Consider the following 16,408-nt stretch of genomic DNA (forward strand, 5'->3'; position numbering starts at 1 on the left):
AGCCTTGCACACCCGGACTGTCCTTACAGGTATCTATCCACCAGACAGTGCCTTGCAGTAAAATGAATGAGGTGGGCAAGAAGTGCATCTGTCTGAGGAAGTCCAAGGGTGATCGTAAAACTGGCTGCAGGAGTATTTGTCTGTGGACCGGGCTCAGAATGCAGCACATGTGGAAGTTGAGGATCTGGACATGGATTCTTCTAAAACTCCCCGTAGACTCTAGAAAGCCCTCACATACTGCCCCCCTGAGGGATACATGCCACAGTCTGAAGACACTGACCAATGCCATGGTGAACACAAAATATTGTTTATGGAGTCAGTTGATGTTTGTGTAGTTAATTTGAGGGCATTCCTAGGAAGAGGGAAGAAGCAGCCCAGACTCCCAAGACGGGTCTGCTCCTTCTGCCCACAGACCACCATGCCAGGGCCCCCAGGCCTTCTGCTTTGTGGGACACGCTGGATGAGCAAGGGGCCAGTGTCTGCGTCCCCTTCAGGGTGCTCTGTCCATGAGCCAGCCGAGTTGATCTTCACGCTGCTTCCTCGAGTGTAATGTTGATGAAGGATCATCATCAGCTGTGAAAACCATAGACCTGACTTTGTGGGCCATTTGTTAAATGCCTCCAGGCCCTAAGCTAAAAACTTTTCTCCCATTCCAAGTAATGATCCCCATTTTAGGGGGAGGTCGGGGCTGCACAAAGTTATAGGCAACCCAGCCAGACTGGACTTGGGAAAGCCTAACCCAACACTTACCTTGGGACCACATGACCACTTCCTGCCAGTGCACTGTGCTGCTGCATAACTCTCCTATGTCAGAAGGTCAGGGAGGAGAAAAGTCAAGTGGAGGTTTTGAATGCAGCTGGTTTTGAATGATTGTTGTTCAGTTGCTAAATCGTGTCTGACTCTTTGCAAGCCCATGGACTGCAGCACGCTAGACTTGCCTGTCCTTCACTATCTCCTGGAGTTTGCTCAAACTCACGTCCATTGTGTCAGTGATGCCGTCCAGCCATCTCATCCTCTGTCGTCCCCTTCTCTTCCTGCCTTCAATCTTTCCCAGCATCAGAGTCTTTTCCAATGAGTCAGCTCTTCTTATCAGATGGCCAAAGTCTTGGAGCTTCAGCTTCAGCGTCAATCCTTCCAATGAATAGTCAGAACTGATTTCCTTTAGGATTGACTGGCTTGAATGATACTTCTAGCTAATTTCCTGAAGAGTATTTGAGAGTCCAGTGAAGTCATTCACTGAGGGGTAGAGAGCCCCTCTTCACTCTGATGGCAGGAATCCATCAGGCAGGCTGGAATGGCTCCCTTTTACCCTCTTTATTCTCCTTTCAGCTTTTCAGTCCTTCCTCTTCTTGCCAGGTCTCTCCGGCCCTTCGAGTTCCTTCTACCCAATGCTCAGTTAATAGCTTCCCAGGTGGCTCAGTGGTAAAGCATCCTCCTGCCCATAGGAGACCCAGGTTCGATCCTTGGGTCAGGAAGATCCCCTGGAGAAGGAGATGGCACCCCACTCCAGTATTGTTGCCTGGAAAATCCCATAGACAGAGGAGCCGGGCAGGCTACAGTCCATAGGGTCGCAAAGAGCTGGACATGCCTGAGCAGCCAAACAACAAGAGCAGTGCTCAGCCGGCCCTGGGGGAGGGCCCAGGAAAGTCGGATGCAGGCCCCTCGCGATTGCCAGGCCCCTCGGACTGCAGACAGGGCCTTTTGGGAAGGAGGGAGTGAGGTTCCTTTGCTTTCCAGGTTCCTCTGGGGTTTCCCCTGAAAAACCACCCACCTTTGTTAATACCACAAGGGATATTTTCCCTTTGTGTGCGCTTAGTTTCACTGGGTAACTTTCTCACCCTCCCCATAAAGTGTTTTGTAAGGACAGTAGCAGGGCCCCTGGCGTGCACTCTTGAGTGTGGGTGTTTACAGCCGGCTGTGCAGTGCTTTCAGCTCACACCGGGTATTCATGGATTAGCTGACAAATGGACACCCTACTGGGTGTTTTCCTGACTTAGAAGCAGAAGAATGAACATTTTCCCCCTCAGGGGAGCCATTTCTGTATTACCATAAAATTATTAACATCACTAGAATAAGAGCATGGACCACATGGGTGGAAATCAGAGCAATTGGAATCTGAATAACAAAATGAATATAGTCCATCTTTCCTGAGTGAAAGTTTTCGAGCTATTTGTATTCATGGAGTAATTTCAATTACAATGATGATAAGTTTTTTTAGTTAAATTGTAGGATAAATAGTCAAGAAATGGTATTTCTAAGACGTATGTGTGATGTTGGTCAAAGTAGGCAGAGATGGTAAATAAAATGGCATTTTGGTTGGGCAAAGTGGCCTTTAACAGTATATCCAGAACTCCTTTTTCTGAATTTTGAACTGGTTGGTCTTTTCTTCTGCCTTGAGAGGATCCAGAAATACTTTTTCAAATGACAAAACACTGGTGTTTTTATAACACAAATACTTTACAAATAAACCCATGTCATGTTTTATTACCAGCCAGCCACTGGTCATGAAGAGTAACTCCAGTAACTCCAGCAGTGGTCACGAGGACTTAGTAAATGGCCTCAGCTGGTGACTGTTCATAGAATAGATGCCGTGGACCCTTCTCGAAGTGACCAGGATGGCCTATCTAATGCTAGGTGAATACTCTGTCCAAAATAGGAAGGCCAGGGTAGTCATTACATAGTGCAAGATAACCTCAGCAATCTACTGCTTAGGGACCCATGGGCGCTTTTTTAAAATGATTTCAATTGGGTGGCAAAATCAAAACTTTTAAATAGCAGATGACAGAACTTTGAATTTTTCGGAGAACTGGTACATCCTCCCAGACCAACACTGTACATTTCAGAGGTCACGGAAGGTCAGATTAAAAACAAGGTGCAGTTTCCAAGACAAGCTGTGGGACTCTCACAATCCATTTGGCAGCGGTTGCCATGGATGACTCTAGCCTCTGAGTTCTAAGACCTAAGCATGTTTTCTTAAATTGTAGAATAAACAGTCCAGACATGGTATGGCTCATAAGTATGTATGACATTGGTCAAAGTGTGACCTACATATGATAGAAGCAGCAAAATCATAAATAAATAAAACAGAGATTTTTGAGAACATGTTTTATTTTGAAAAATAAAACCGATTTTGTTGGCCATTTGGGTGAGAAGGGCTGGAGGACCATAGCCTGTTGGTGTCTTTGTGCTCTTAGAAATGATGGGCTCCATCTCTGCCTTTCCAGGTGGAGACTGAAATGTAAGGCTGCCTCCCGCAAGAACCTGGATATTTTGAGACTCAGATACACGGCCCTCTGTACATATCCCTTCACCTCTCCTAAAGACGACATAGGAAGGTGACACTTGGTTATTTCAAAAGTAACCAAGATGTTGAGACAAGAGGCAAACAAAAAAACGTTTAGGACTGCTAAAACCTCTTGTGGGGTCTCCTGGGGCCACAATGGTGGCGGCTGAGCAGAATAGCGCTGGGACATCAGCAGAGGTGGTCCTCTCCCTGATGGGGGTGACTAGAGATGAGTGTGAGGCAGGGGTTTCCCACTGAGACTCAAGACTGTCCACATCTTAGGGTGTCAGCACTGGGGAGCCCCCCTCCCACCCCAGAGGGATAGGCGACCTCAGAAGGATTGCCTAGTCCAAGGTTGCAAGGCTGAGCAGGGACTGACCCCGGATGGAATCCCGGGCTCTGTCCTCTCCAGCTCTGCAGTGAGACTTTGTCACTTGGCGCCAGTGTGAGTTTGAGGAGCTTCCGGAGACAGGGCCTCTCTGTCTGAATCTGCCGCCGCCCTTGGCTGCCGGTTTTCCGGTTTTTACTGGGAAACTGCCAGTTCTGCCTTGGAGTGACATGCAAGACCCAGGAGCTGGGAGAGGTGCCCCTGACCCGCATGCTTTTCCCTTTTTGGAGACAATATACTGTATTCTGTGGCCCGTGGCAGCCTAACTTCAGAATTTACTTAATGCACCTCCATGCCTGCTGAACTTTCCAATGGAAAGTGTTTCTCCCTTTGTGTTCTGAATGTGGTAAATGCATGCAGTGGAGTCAGCCTGCCTTGCCCTCCTTTCAGAGTAAGTTGCCACAGGCTGAGAGCAGACAAGCTGCACCACGTGGAATTTTTACTTAAACACAGATAGGCAGCTGGGAGCACTGGAACCAGTCTGAGCTTTGAAACCAAACCGACTGAGTCCACTTTTATGAGCCACGTGACCTTGGGAAGATAGATATTTATCTTCTCTGAGCCTGTTTCCTGCTCTATAAAGTACAGATACTATGCAACCCCTGTTTTAACCTTGCAGGGATGTCATTGGAGTTCAAGTTCAGGTTGGGACCTTTCTCTTGTGACTATTAAGTACACTAAGGAAGCCATCGCTTATAATACAGGATGATACCATTTGTAATATGAGGAATTTTAAAGGTGAGGCTCTACCATGTAGTTCTTATTTCAATATTAGTGAAAGAAAATCATGTTTGTACATTATTGAAAAGTAAAAATAACATTCTAAAGAATGACATTAGTTGGGAATTCTCTTGAGAGGTTATATACATCTTAGGGTGATCTTTTCTTTTCATACAGACGTGCATGTGTGTATGTGTTGGTCTTTCCTGGATGACTCAGGGGTAAAAAAAATCCGCCTGCCATTTCAGGAGATATAGGAGATGCAGGTTCAGTCTCTGGGCTGGGAAGATCCCCTGGAAGAGGGCATGGTAACCCACTCCAGTATTCTTGCCTGGAGAATCCCATGGACAGAGAAGCCTGGCGGGCTACAGTCCATGGGGTTGCAAAGAGTCAGACAGAACCGAGCACAGCATGCAGAATCACATAGAAGTGTATATGTATATATGCACATACATGCGTGTATATGTGTGCATGAGTATACACACATACACAGAGAGAGAACTTCTCTTTTCCATACACTTGGTCTACAGAGCAGTTTGTACTTTACCTGGGCTTCAGGTGGACAGTGAATATCAGAGTAAATGTCCTCCCCTGCCAAGGGGGTTTCCACTCGCCTCCTTTTGTAGACCGTCTTTCAGGGGAGGCTCCATACGTGAGGGTGGGCTGCCCAGCCCCCAGCGCCCCCAGACGCAGCATCTTAGGCCTCATATCCAGGGTCGAGCCCACCCCATAACTGGGTACTGTCTGGAGCGAGGGCACCCGGGTGCTGGTTGAAGATGTGCGTTTCACCTGTGTGGCCCTGGCTCAGGCCGTAGGTCACGTCTGTGGACCTCAGCATATTAACTCTTGCCCATCCAGTACCCAGCAGCTGGGTGATTTCCAGTGAAACATAGAGGCAGGAGCCCCAGAACAAGGAACATCTGGGTCTTCTCTCCAGCACCCCTGCATCCTTGAGGCTGGCTCTGGCCTGGAAGATGGCTCCTATACAAGAGGCCCTCTGTGGGTACCAGAGTCCCGGCCCCTCTTCTCTGGGCCCCACAGAGACCCCTCCCACTCTAGGTAAGGGGTCACATCCTCACTGCTCTGTGCACAACCTTGAGCTTGTGGGCTCCCTCCGGGGCCCCTGGGCGGAAGACTGGCTGAAAAGTGGCTCAGAAACCCGGCCGGGGAGAGGAGGGCGACCATCCAATAGGAATATAAAATGACCTTTTTGATTAAAGTATCATTAACCTGTATGCTTTTTTTTAAGAGAAATCTAACATTTAAAAGAAAACTTTGTCCACTAAATGCCAGCCTAGCCAAGACAATGTTTTGAATTATGTGCTTTTTAGTTTGGCTATTACAAGGAGTACTCCCAGGTCTCACCATTGTTCCTATAAAAACTCAATTAACTTTACAAGATAGTCAGTGTCTCAGGCCTTTGTTCCTGGGGTAGCATTATTGTTTTTTTCCCATAATTGAGGAAGGCTAAGTCTGGGGAGTGAATAGTTTGGTTTGTTCCCGGAGTCTGGCCCAGTACAAGGTTTCACTTGTTTAAATAACATTGTTTATATGAAGGACACATCAAAGTTTAAATATTTTAAATAGAATAATGCCAAAATATTTAGTTGCACACTAAAAGGATGACTTAAATGCATTTTAGCATTTTGATTTTTCAAAAACTTTAGCTTTTAGATGTCCATGTTTTCCGAGATCGAGCCTCCAAGTGGGTATGGGAAATGAGCAAGTGTTTGACCTGTTTTTTCAAAATGATGCTCCTCTTTTGTGGTTTGCAGTATTTTACTGTCAAAGTTCTTACTAACAATGGCCATTTGTGTAGCTGACATGCTGCCAAGTCCTTTATAGAACGAAGAAAGTGATATGGCATCAAGTCTTCATTTGGGGAACTAATCCAAACACAAGCCCCTTTCTTTCCACTTTGCTCAGTGAATTCCAGGAACATGGAGGCAGCCATGGGTTTCTTGGTTCCTGCTGGAGAGTTTACTTGCCTGGGCTGTGCTAGTAAACTGGGCCTCTGCAGGATGCTAAAGATTGGCTCAGTGAGATGCATGGCTCCCAACACACCCCACAAATACCTCGTGTTGATAAATGGAGGTCTCTCTAGAAATGAACTCAGTCAGCAGCAAAAGGCCTGGGATTAGGAATTTTCCATTGGAAGAGACAGGCCTCTTTGCTCTGTGGTTTGGAAAATATCATGTTGCCCTTTTCTAGTTTCCAAAATTCATATCCATGTACAACTTTCAGCATAAATATTTATTGTTTTACTCTATTCTTCAAGAAGGAGAAGAGGATGGGGAGGGCAGAATCCCTTCAGTTTAATTAGAATTGCCTATGTCCTGAACTTGAGGCTTAAATAAATATTTCCACCTTAACAACAAGTTATGAGGGAGATGTCCCATGAAGGGAGAAGTTCTCATAGCTGCTCTCTTCAGTTTAACACAGGGAACACGGATTAACTGCTTCCCCAGTGTCTGAAAGACTTTTAATTCAAGCTTAATGATCCATTCACCACCTCACCCCAAAGCATAAATGATCAGTGCATCCACACTGCTACACACATCACCCCAAGAAAGCCAAGTAGAAATTAAAATAAAGAAAAAGGAACTAAACATTCTCACAGTAAAAGATAAGTATGTCCCAATCATTACTGAGGATGGCTTATACTAAAAATTCACTTGCTAATTATCTGAAATTCAAATTTAACTTGGTATTCTATATTTTACGTGGCAAGCAAAGCCAGTGGACAAAGGCATACAGTCAAAATGTCATAAAAAGGAGGGACAGTGTTTTTCTGGAACTTTGAAATTGTCGGGCAATTAATAAAACATTATAAATGCTGATTCAAATCATCATTATAATTCTAGTAAAAAGAATGTAATTTATCATGATAAATTAATGAGTCTAAACTAGTGTAAGCTGAACTTTTGAACTTGAATGTTTTCCCGTTTATGTTAAACTTTCAGTAATATTTCATCCTCATTTCTGATTGATCTTTAGTTGATTCAGTTTTAATCAACTGAATCAGTTTTAACTTCCATGTTCCTAGGTTCTTAATTTAATGATCTATTCAAGTGTTCTTAAAGAGAACCAGAGACTTCATCATGTGAATCCTTTTGTAAAACAGAGTCTTTTAGAAATTTGAAGGCTTTTTTTTTTTTGTATTTTGACTAATCACTAATTTATTGGGGCTTCTTCCCTCATGGCTCAAATGGTAAAGAGTCTGCCTGCAATGCAGGAGACCTGAGTTCAATCCTTGGGTCAGGAAGATTCCATGGAGGAGGAAATGGTAATCCACTCCAGTATTCTTGCCTGGATGAGCCTGGCAGAGAATCCCATGGGCAGAGGAGCCTGGCAGGCTACAGTCCACGGGGTCGCAAAGAGCTGGACACAACTGAGCAACTAACATTAACTCATTTCTGATTAATCTTTAGTTGATTGTTAATCAGTTTAGTTGATTCTTAATCAGTTTTAGCTTCCATATTCCTAGGTTCTTAACTTAATGATCTATTCAAGAGTTCTTAAAAAGAACCAGGAACCCCATCATGTGATCCTTTTGTAAAATGAAGAGTCTTTCAGAAATCTAAAGGCTTTTTCTTTTTTTTTTTTTTTTGTATTTTGACTAATCACTAATTTATCAGTTAGAAGTTCAGACTTCTGTTCATGTTTTTGAAACCAAGCACACCTAGTTTCCTCTTATATAGCTTATTGTTGAAAGAGTCACAAATAGCACAAGCAACTCATTTGTCAAAATAAGTAGTTCATGTCTTTAACATCGAGTGATTTTTTAAATTTTTTAGGGAATTCTCTGGTGATCAAGTGATTAGGACCTGGTGCTTTTACTGCCATGGCCTTGGTTCAATCCCTGCTCTGGGAACTAAGATCCAGTAAGCCCCACAACACAGCCAAGAAATAATTTTTTTTTTTAATTTTAAGAAAAGAGAAGGAAAGGAAGGGAGAGAGGGAGGGCAGAAGGAAGGAACAAAGAAAGGTGGGAAGGAAAGAAGGAAAGAAGATTCCTAAGGGACTCAGGTAGGAAACGGTTCAGAGGAAATTTTGAATCCAAATACCCTCCCACTCTCCCAGTATTCCTGGAGAAAACATTGCTCCCATGGAGCAGAATCCTCGGAATGAGGTGGGCTTTGAGAGCTGACACTGTAAAGGTGCGGGGGAAGCTGGCAAGGGAGGCAGCTCTGAGACAGTTATCTGCTCTCAGGTGGGAGATGACTGTATTTCTGGGCACTGGGGCTGCCCACGTGATGGAGACTGTGTATTTTGGAGACTTTCAATTCATCACAGTGTGGCTGAACTGAAGCCCAAGTGTCCCCTTGAGAAATAAAAAGGACTCTCTACCCTCGTAAAGTGACCTTAGTCGTTCAAAAAAAAAAAAACAAAACCATTGCCGGCCTCCAAGGACCAGATCCTATTGTAAGCTCCCAGGATCCATTGGTGAACAAGCCAAGCAGAGGTCCCTGCCTCCTGGGGGTGACATTCGCTCAGAGAAGACAGACAACAAATAGTCACCATGAGAAAAGTTTGACAGTGTGTTGGAGGGGGTTGAGTATTATGCTCTGGGGGGAAGAGGGCAGGAGGATCTGGATTCGGGGTTGGGAGGAACCGAATTTGAAACAGGGAGGTCAAGGTGGGGCTGGGTAGCGGTGACTTTTGAGCAGACTTGCAGGGGATGTGAGTGTGAGTCACTGGGTTCTCTGTAGGAACAGCGTTTCTGTAGAGGGAACAGCCAGCAAAAGGCCGAGTGCCTGTTGGTGTCTGATGTGTGCGGTTCTCAGCCATGACAATTTTGCCCCCAGGGGACATCTGGTCATATCTGGAGACACTTCCATTTGTCACCGTTGGGATGGGGGTGGAGGCTAGTACGGGTGTCTCCTGGGTAGAGGCCAGGGGTGTAATTAAACATCCTTAAACGCTCCCACAACAAAGGATGTGCCAGCCCCAGTGTCAGTAGCGCTGAGGTTGAGAAACCCTGTGTTTGAGGAACAGGGAGGAGGCCAGAGGAGCTGGAGGGGAGGCAGTAAGGAGGAGGGAGGTCGAACACGAGGTCAGCGGTGACAAAGGCTGGGACTGGGGTGGAGCGTGGGGGGCGTCAGGGAGGACCTTAGGCCAGTGTGGACTTTGGAGGGCTTGGAGCAGAGGAGAGACATGAGCTGCATTCACAGTTTCAAGAGCATCGCTCTGGCTGCCAGGTGCAAGACAAACTGAAGGAGGGTAAGGGAATGCAGGGGCTCGGGTCTGGTGAGATTATCCAGGCAAGAGGCGACTGGTCAAACACCAGTGGGAGCAGCTTCGAGACCTCTGTGCACGGAACCACCCAGTGCCAGGTTTTAGATTTAGAGTTAGAATTACGAAATGCCATACCATCCCTGCTCTTTTCATTACTATATATGCCCTAATATAGATAATATTATATATTAGCTATCTATCTGTATAGACAGGTAAGAAAGAGGAATAGATATGGTTAAGTTGCCTTAGTTGAATTATGTCTTACACACTAGGATACCTGATACCTGTTTTAGCAATTCATTCATAACAAAACAGTTTGACATGGGTTAGGTACAATGTAATCCTCTGCTTTACCATGGTCTTGGCAAAAAAAAAAAAAAAAAAGTTCACTCTTGCTAACAACTCTTTCAGGGTATATTTTTCTAAACAATGTATAACCCTAAACATCCTAATTACCTGAAAATGGGATCATGTCCAACTCTTTGTGACCCCATAGACTATAGCCCACCAGGTTCCTCTGTCCATGGAATGTCCCAGGCAAGAATACTGGAGTAGGTTGCCATTTCCTTCTTCGGGGATCTTCCCAACCCAGGGATCAAACCCACATCTCCCACATTGCAGGCAGATTCTTTACCATCTGAGCCACCAAGGAAGCCCTGGAAAAGCGATGAGGGGAGCATAAAAGATCTAGTGCCTAATACATGGACGTCTGAATTACTTTCCTCTTTTAGAAATATATTCAGTTGTTCAAATAGTTTCTCTTCTCTTACCTGATCAGCTGAAGCAAATGCTTGAAATACAGCAAAAATGCCAAAAAACCTTGAAGTCATGCATTTGCCCAAAGGTCTCCAACACCCTAGAAGCATCACCTCAGTCACTGCTCCATGTGATCTTCCTAAGCATGTGTGTTGTCCTGTTTGCAGCCACAGCCATTGGGAATCGTAGTGACAGTCTGCAGCAGAGGCAGGACCCCACCGTGCCTGTCCACAGGCAGCATCGCATTCCATGTATTGCTGTGATGCATGTAAACATCATATGATCTGACCTTGTATTTTTAAAGTCCTGCTAATCCAAGGAAGTGGTAAATTAGTCTCTTTATTAGTGAACAGTGGGCTGTTTTTCAGTCTCTTAATGTCTTTTAAGGAAGTTTTAAAATATAGTTGAATTCAGGACTTTTTCATGTGATCTATCCAAATGGTTCTTCCACTCAGCAGGGCAGAAGTGTTGTCAGGGTGGAGTTCAGGGAGGAGCACTTGACATTCCAGGTGAAAGCAGCAGTGTCTTCCAAGAGTAATCCTTCTTTCACCCTCTAAGACAGGGTTTCTCAAAGTATGGCCCAGGGACCACCTACCTCAGAACTCCCCCAGGGCTCCTTAAACTGGTGTCCCTGGCCCCTTCCCCACACTTCCCCCTAAGGGTCGGCCAGGTCTCTGTATTTTCCCCCGAGTATCTCAGCACAGTCCTGCCCACACATTTGAGAACCCCGACTGCAGGTTACCCTTATTAGAAGAAATGACTCTCCATCAGCATCTCAACATAGACTTGTTAAAAATGGCAGACGTCATCCACGTGGAAATTCCATTTCTAAGGATTTGTTCTCCACAAGGAAGTGTGTCATCCCCCTCCCGTGTTAGTCTTGAATTTCCTTCCTGGGAATCTTGGAGGGTGCCTTTTGGCCTTTGTCCTTGGGGGTGTACAGTGGTCCCTGAAGGGGTCGTTTCACCATGGTCGGGGTGGGGGACCATACTGGGTCGCCTTTCAGAGAGACCGATCTTAGAGACTCCTTGAAATGGTCGTTGCTCTCGCCTCATGTGTCCATCTCTGTTTTCTTGTTGCACAGCAAATATGCCAGAGGACTACCCTGATCAGTTTGATGATGTCATGGATTTTATTCAAGCTACCATTCGAAGACTGAAAAGGTCACCAGAGAAACAAATGGCCGTGCTTCCTCGGAGAGAGCGGCACCGGCAGGGGGCGGCCGCCAGCCCGGAGAGTGCCAGAGGGAAAGGCCGGCGCGGCCAGAGGGGCCGAAATCGGGGCTGCGTCCTCACCGCCGTGCATCTAAACGTCACTGACTTGGGTTTGGGCTACGAAACCAAGGAGGAACTCATTTTCAGGTACTGCAGCGGCTCCTGCGATGCAGCCGAAACAATGTACGACAAAATATTAAAAAACTTATCCAAAAGTAGAAGGCTGGTGAGTGACAAAGTCGGGCAGGCGTGTTGCAGACCCATCGCCTTTGATGACGACCTGTCCTTTTTAGATGATAACTTGGTTTACCATATTCTAAGAAAGCATTCCGCTAAAAGGTGTGGATGTATCTGACTCCGGCTCCAGAGACCGCTGTGTATTGCATTCCTGCTACAGTGCAAAGAAAGGGACCAAGGTTCCCAGAAAATGTTTGCCCAGAGTGGAAGATGAGGACCAAGGAGGCAGAGGAGGAGGAAGTGGAGGCAGAGGAGGAGGAAGGCAGCCATTGTGGGAGCCTGGTGGAGGGAGATCCAGCTACAGAAAACTGGACAGGAGAGAGAGAAAAGACAGCCGTCCGCCTTCTCCCGGATGGCAGCTGACGTCACCGGAAGCTCAGGGCCGGTGTCCCTGGTTGGGTGTTGCCATCGTTTCATCTGATACAGTCCACCGCCATGGGTCCCGGGCGCAGTCGCGGATGCACTTGAAACCAAACCAGTGTATCTCCTGTGGTTTGCTTTCACATGTCTAGAGACACCAGGGAAACGGTCTTCCTGGTGTCATTCCTTGTCATTGTTTTACTGCTGAAAGCAAGAAAGGTTTATTTTTCTGTCACTCAGTGGAGACATACCCCGGAAAGGAGGGGGAGAAAAAAAAATCAAAGATCCAGGAGAGATAGTAACCTTTGCTCTGGAAGGTTCAGGCCTGAGGTTTACTCCAACCAGCATTTTGGGGAACGGTGGGTGATTGATTTTGAACATGGTGTGTGGGGTGGGAAGAAGTTGGCTAGGAACCAAAAAGGCTGTCCTCATGACTAAAACCAAACCTGAAGGTATTTCCTTTCTGCCCTTGGAAACAGGAAACCAGTGTGGTTTTTCGGCAGCATTCTTGCAGGAGAGCGTGCGGGAAGGCCCCCAGCTGCACCGGGGCAGGGAGGCCGCTGGGCTGTCGGTTTACAGAGAGACAGATGTTACATACACCCCAGCTCCGTTATGCGTGGTCACCAGTGACCAGAGAAGCTACTCGATGCAATGCATCTGTTTCAGATACAGAAATATAGAGAAGATATTTATTGAGATTTAAGTTATTGTTATTTATTACCGTTCACTAATGAGTTTCTCTCTTTTTTCCCTTATTTATTAAAGTTTCTTTTCAAAGGTGCCAAAGTATATGTGCTCACAAAATGCAAAGGAAGGTGGCAAAGGAAATTTTAATTGGGGTCAAGGGTCCATGCTTTTCAAAGTATTAAAAAGACTTTCGCTAGGCAAAAATCACTTACTTTACCTTTTTAAGAAAAGCCCTTGTGTGATTCCACCCCCCTCTACCCCCCAGGTCTCAGCATCTTACCTGGTTTTATATGTTAGAGAGGAACATGTCAGAAGGAACATTTCTGATGGGCCTTCCTTTTCAGGAGCAGCATGTGGAGACCGTGGCATTTGCCCTCATTTCTACATGGTTCCCTGTCCCAGCAGACAGGCCATGTGCTCCATTTCCTGCTGTGTTGAAGCTCTCACCCTCCCATCCACATGTATCTATCTGTGATATGCATAACCACATATGTCAAAGGTTAAAGTCTCTTTAGTAGGTGGTGCTGGACTCAATGTTGACCTCAAAGTAACAGTTCTCTCAAGTAGCCGGGGTTCTGCCCTGATAGTGGAGACTCTTCCCCTATCCTTCCATCCATCCACTACCTTCTTGAGAAACACGTCTAGGCCCAGCATAGCCAAGGAGTGCTGCAGACCTTCTGGAAGTGGGGTCAGCCTGGTTGCCATACAAGCCACCAGGGGCTGCCCCCATACACCTGACTCCTCCTCAGAAGAAGGTGGTCGGGAAGGGTGGATGTGGAAGACGGGCCCTGGCCCAGCCTCGGCACACCTGCCCCACCACATGGATACTGAAAGCCTTTGACAGGGCAGGGACACAGGGTGAGAAAAGCTATCTCAGCCACCAGGTCATGGATTTGTCTGGTCGCTGCTGCCATGCTCAATGCAGTGGGCCCTATTTTAAGAGCTTGTGACATATCTCATAAGAGGGATTTTTATCAAAGAGGTTATCTATCACTACATCACTACCTTAGTGGCTATTAGCTCAAGTGGTACAGATTTGGCAAATAAATAGCCTACTGGCCTCCCTCAAATAATCATGTAAATTTTACCAAGTAATCAAGAAGCACCAGACATCCCTTCCCCACCCCCACCCCCAAGGACCCAAGCTGCCCATCACTCTGCCCGCTCTGTTCTTTCTGCTCCCCTTGCACGACTCGGAAATAGAGGAAAAAGGCCTGCCTCTCACCTTCTCTTGGGGCCTAAGGAGGGGAACTTGCTGAGGAATGGCCTGCTCAAAATAGGGACAGGTCTAGCTGACCGGTTGTTCATGAAGTGCAATTTGATGCAGCCCCAGATCATCTGTCCAATTCAGAGAGTCCTGGCAGGTCTGGTGGCCGGCGTCCCCAGGGGTCAGCCTTAGCCCCAGCTCCCTGTGGAGACTCTCTGCCCACAGGGGCGGTAGGATTCAGCGGATGCTGACAGCTCCTTCCCAGCATCACCTACACACCATAAGCAGGTTTTCACTGAAGCAAACCACTCCGCCAAAGCCACAAAAGGGTAAAGTTTGTGATTTTTTCTTTATTGTTGCGATTACCATCTGATCCAGTAAGGAGTGCACTTCTTTGGAAGTTCTGACTTCTCTGATCTGTCTCAGTCGTTTGTGTTATACAACCAAAGTTCTCTACAGACTTTATTTTTGTACAATATTATTTTGTAACTTTTTACAAATAAAAACTCATTTCTATTGCTCTCTCTACTTCTGTGCTATCTCACCGACCCAGGGACCACAGCTGACCCAGGCTAGAAGTCCGTCCCTTTCACCACTCAGCCACTGGTTGGTCAGTGACCTTGTCCATCAACTCTCCACAACCAATCAGTACTCAAGTGGGGAAGAACTTACAAAGTTCTTCTTTATTCATTCCACAGACTGCGACATTGTGCCAGGCACTGTCCAAGGCACCAAGGATCCAACAGTGGCCACAACAATCTCTGCTCAACAGAGACTGAGCTCTGCTCTCTCCTTGTGGAGTTGATATTTCATTTAAGGAGAGAAAGAAAATATTCCAGAAAGTATGTAGGGGGTTGAGTGTCAATAAATGAATCATCATTTATAAAGGATACAAATTGGGTATCATAATAGAAAATAACGGGCCTGCTCTAACGAGAGGTCACATTGAGGCAGAACTTAAGAAACAGATGGGAGTGTCCTGGCAAAACCCTGCGGCAGGCGGGCGCTTGGACGGCGCCACAGCTTTGCACAATCCCGAGTGACGCCCGAAGTTCACGTGGGTTCTCCGCCCGCAAAGTAGCAGGATCCGGGGAATTGTGCAAATGGTGGCCCCGGGCTTAGTTGTTCTGGTGGCAAGAAAAACACACCGAAGAGAGGAAATGCCATGGCCCGGGGCTGGGGGAGGAGAGCACGCTTCCTCCTCGGATGACACCCCGTGCTGTGTCACCCGAGGCCTTGTGACTATTAAAAGGCGGCCTTGTACAGCGTTTCAAGCCCAAAACAAAACTGATGCTCTTAAGACTCTTCTAAGTGGCCACCAGCCTAGACTTTCCAGCGGAGCGTGTCAGTACAGAGGGAGGGAAACGCCCTCCCTCTCCCCTCCGGGATAGTGCCTGGTACCCACCCTGGGCACTTGGAGTCCTGCCGCCAGGGCAACGCTTAGGCCTGGGCGCTTTCTCCATGCTAAATTCTGGTCCACAGTTCGGAGAGGAATGCAAACACTTGCTCATCTCCTCTCCCTTTACCATTTCTCCAAAGTGTGTTCCCAGGATGACAGACCAGGTGAAATATTCCTTAAAAATGGAGTGGTTCTCTGATCAAATACGTTGGGAAAACACTGAGTTATATAACATCTTTTTGAAGTTAAAAAGAGAAATGTAGGGCTTCCCTAGTGGACTCAGTGGTAGAAAATCCACCTGACAATGCAGCAGACACAGAGTTGATCCCTAGCCCCAGAAGATCCCACATGCCACTGGACAGCTAAGCCATGCACCCCAGCTACTGAGCCTGTGCTTTAAAACCCAGAAGCCACAGCTCCTGAGCCCACGAGATACAACTATTGAAGCCCTCCTGCCCTAGAGCCTGAGCTCCACAGCAAGAGAAGCCACTGCAATGAGAAGCCCACACACACAGCTACAGAGTAGCCCCTGCTTGCCTCAACTAGAGAAAACCTGTGCAGCGATGAAGACCCAGCAGGGCCAAAAATAAATTTAAAAAGAGAAATGTAGAACCTACTAGAGCCTTTATTAAACTAAGGAACATTGTGACCACCCAGGAGTAGCATGGAGTGTGCAGATTTCCCCAGATGGACCATGAAAATGCCTATGGCTTTGTTTGCTTTCTCTTAATATCTGTTGACCATCCCTTGAAACTACCTTGGGCCATGTTGCCTGCTCCTGTAAACATGGGGATGAGCAGAGAGGGGGACTGGAGATTTGTAAAAAGGCAGAAACACATGGGGAAACAGCTAGGGAGCTCCCCATGTGCACGTGTATATACACACACACACACACGCATTCTGGACATTTGGGCATTGT

At 46.6% G+C, this 16,408-nt stretch overlaps 1 protein-coding gene across 9 annotated transcripts in view; it reads left to right on the top strand.

Annotated features, from left to right (window-relative positions):
- Nucleotides 1–14,616, top strand: part of GDNF (glial cell derived neurotrophic factor) — a 28,440-nt gene extending 13,824 nt beyond the window's left edge. For 8 of the 9 annotated variants that reach the window (XM_055554624.1, XM_055554621.1, XM_055554615.1 and 5 more), the window contains one exon: nt 11,470–14,616. In XM_055554624.1, the coding sequence (XP_055410599.1) occupies nt 11,470–11,954 (485 nt within the window). In that variant the 3' untranslated portion in view covers nt 11,955–14,616. Of the gene's footprint in view, nt 1–4,268; nt 4,410–11,469 lie in introns of those variants that run through there. The other variant, XM_055554622.1, reaches the window with a different exon arrangement.
- Nucleotides 14,617–16,408: the final 1,792 nt, after the last annotated feature.

This window comes from Bubalus kerabau, chromosome 18, assembly GCF_029407905.1.
Source record: "Bubalus kerabau isolate K-KA32 ecotype Philippines breed swamp buffalo chromosome 18, PCC_UOA_SB_1v2, whole genome shotgun sequence".
In the NCBI taxonomy this organism is placed as follows: domain Eukaryota; kingdom Metazoa; phylum Chordata; class Mammalia; order Artiodactyla; family Bovidae; genus Bubalus; species Bubalus kerabau.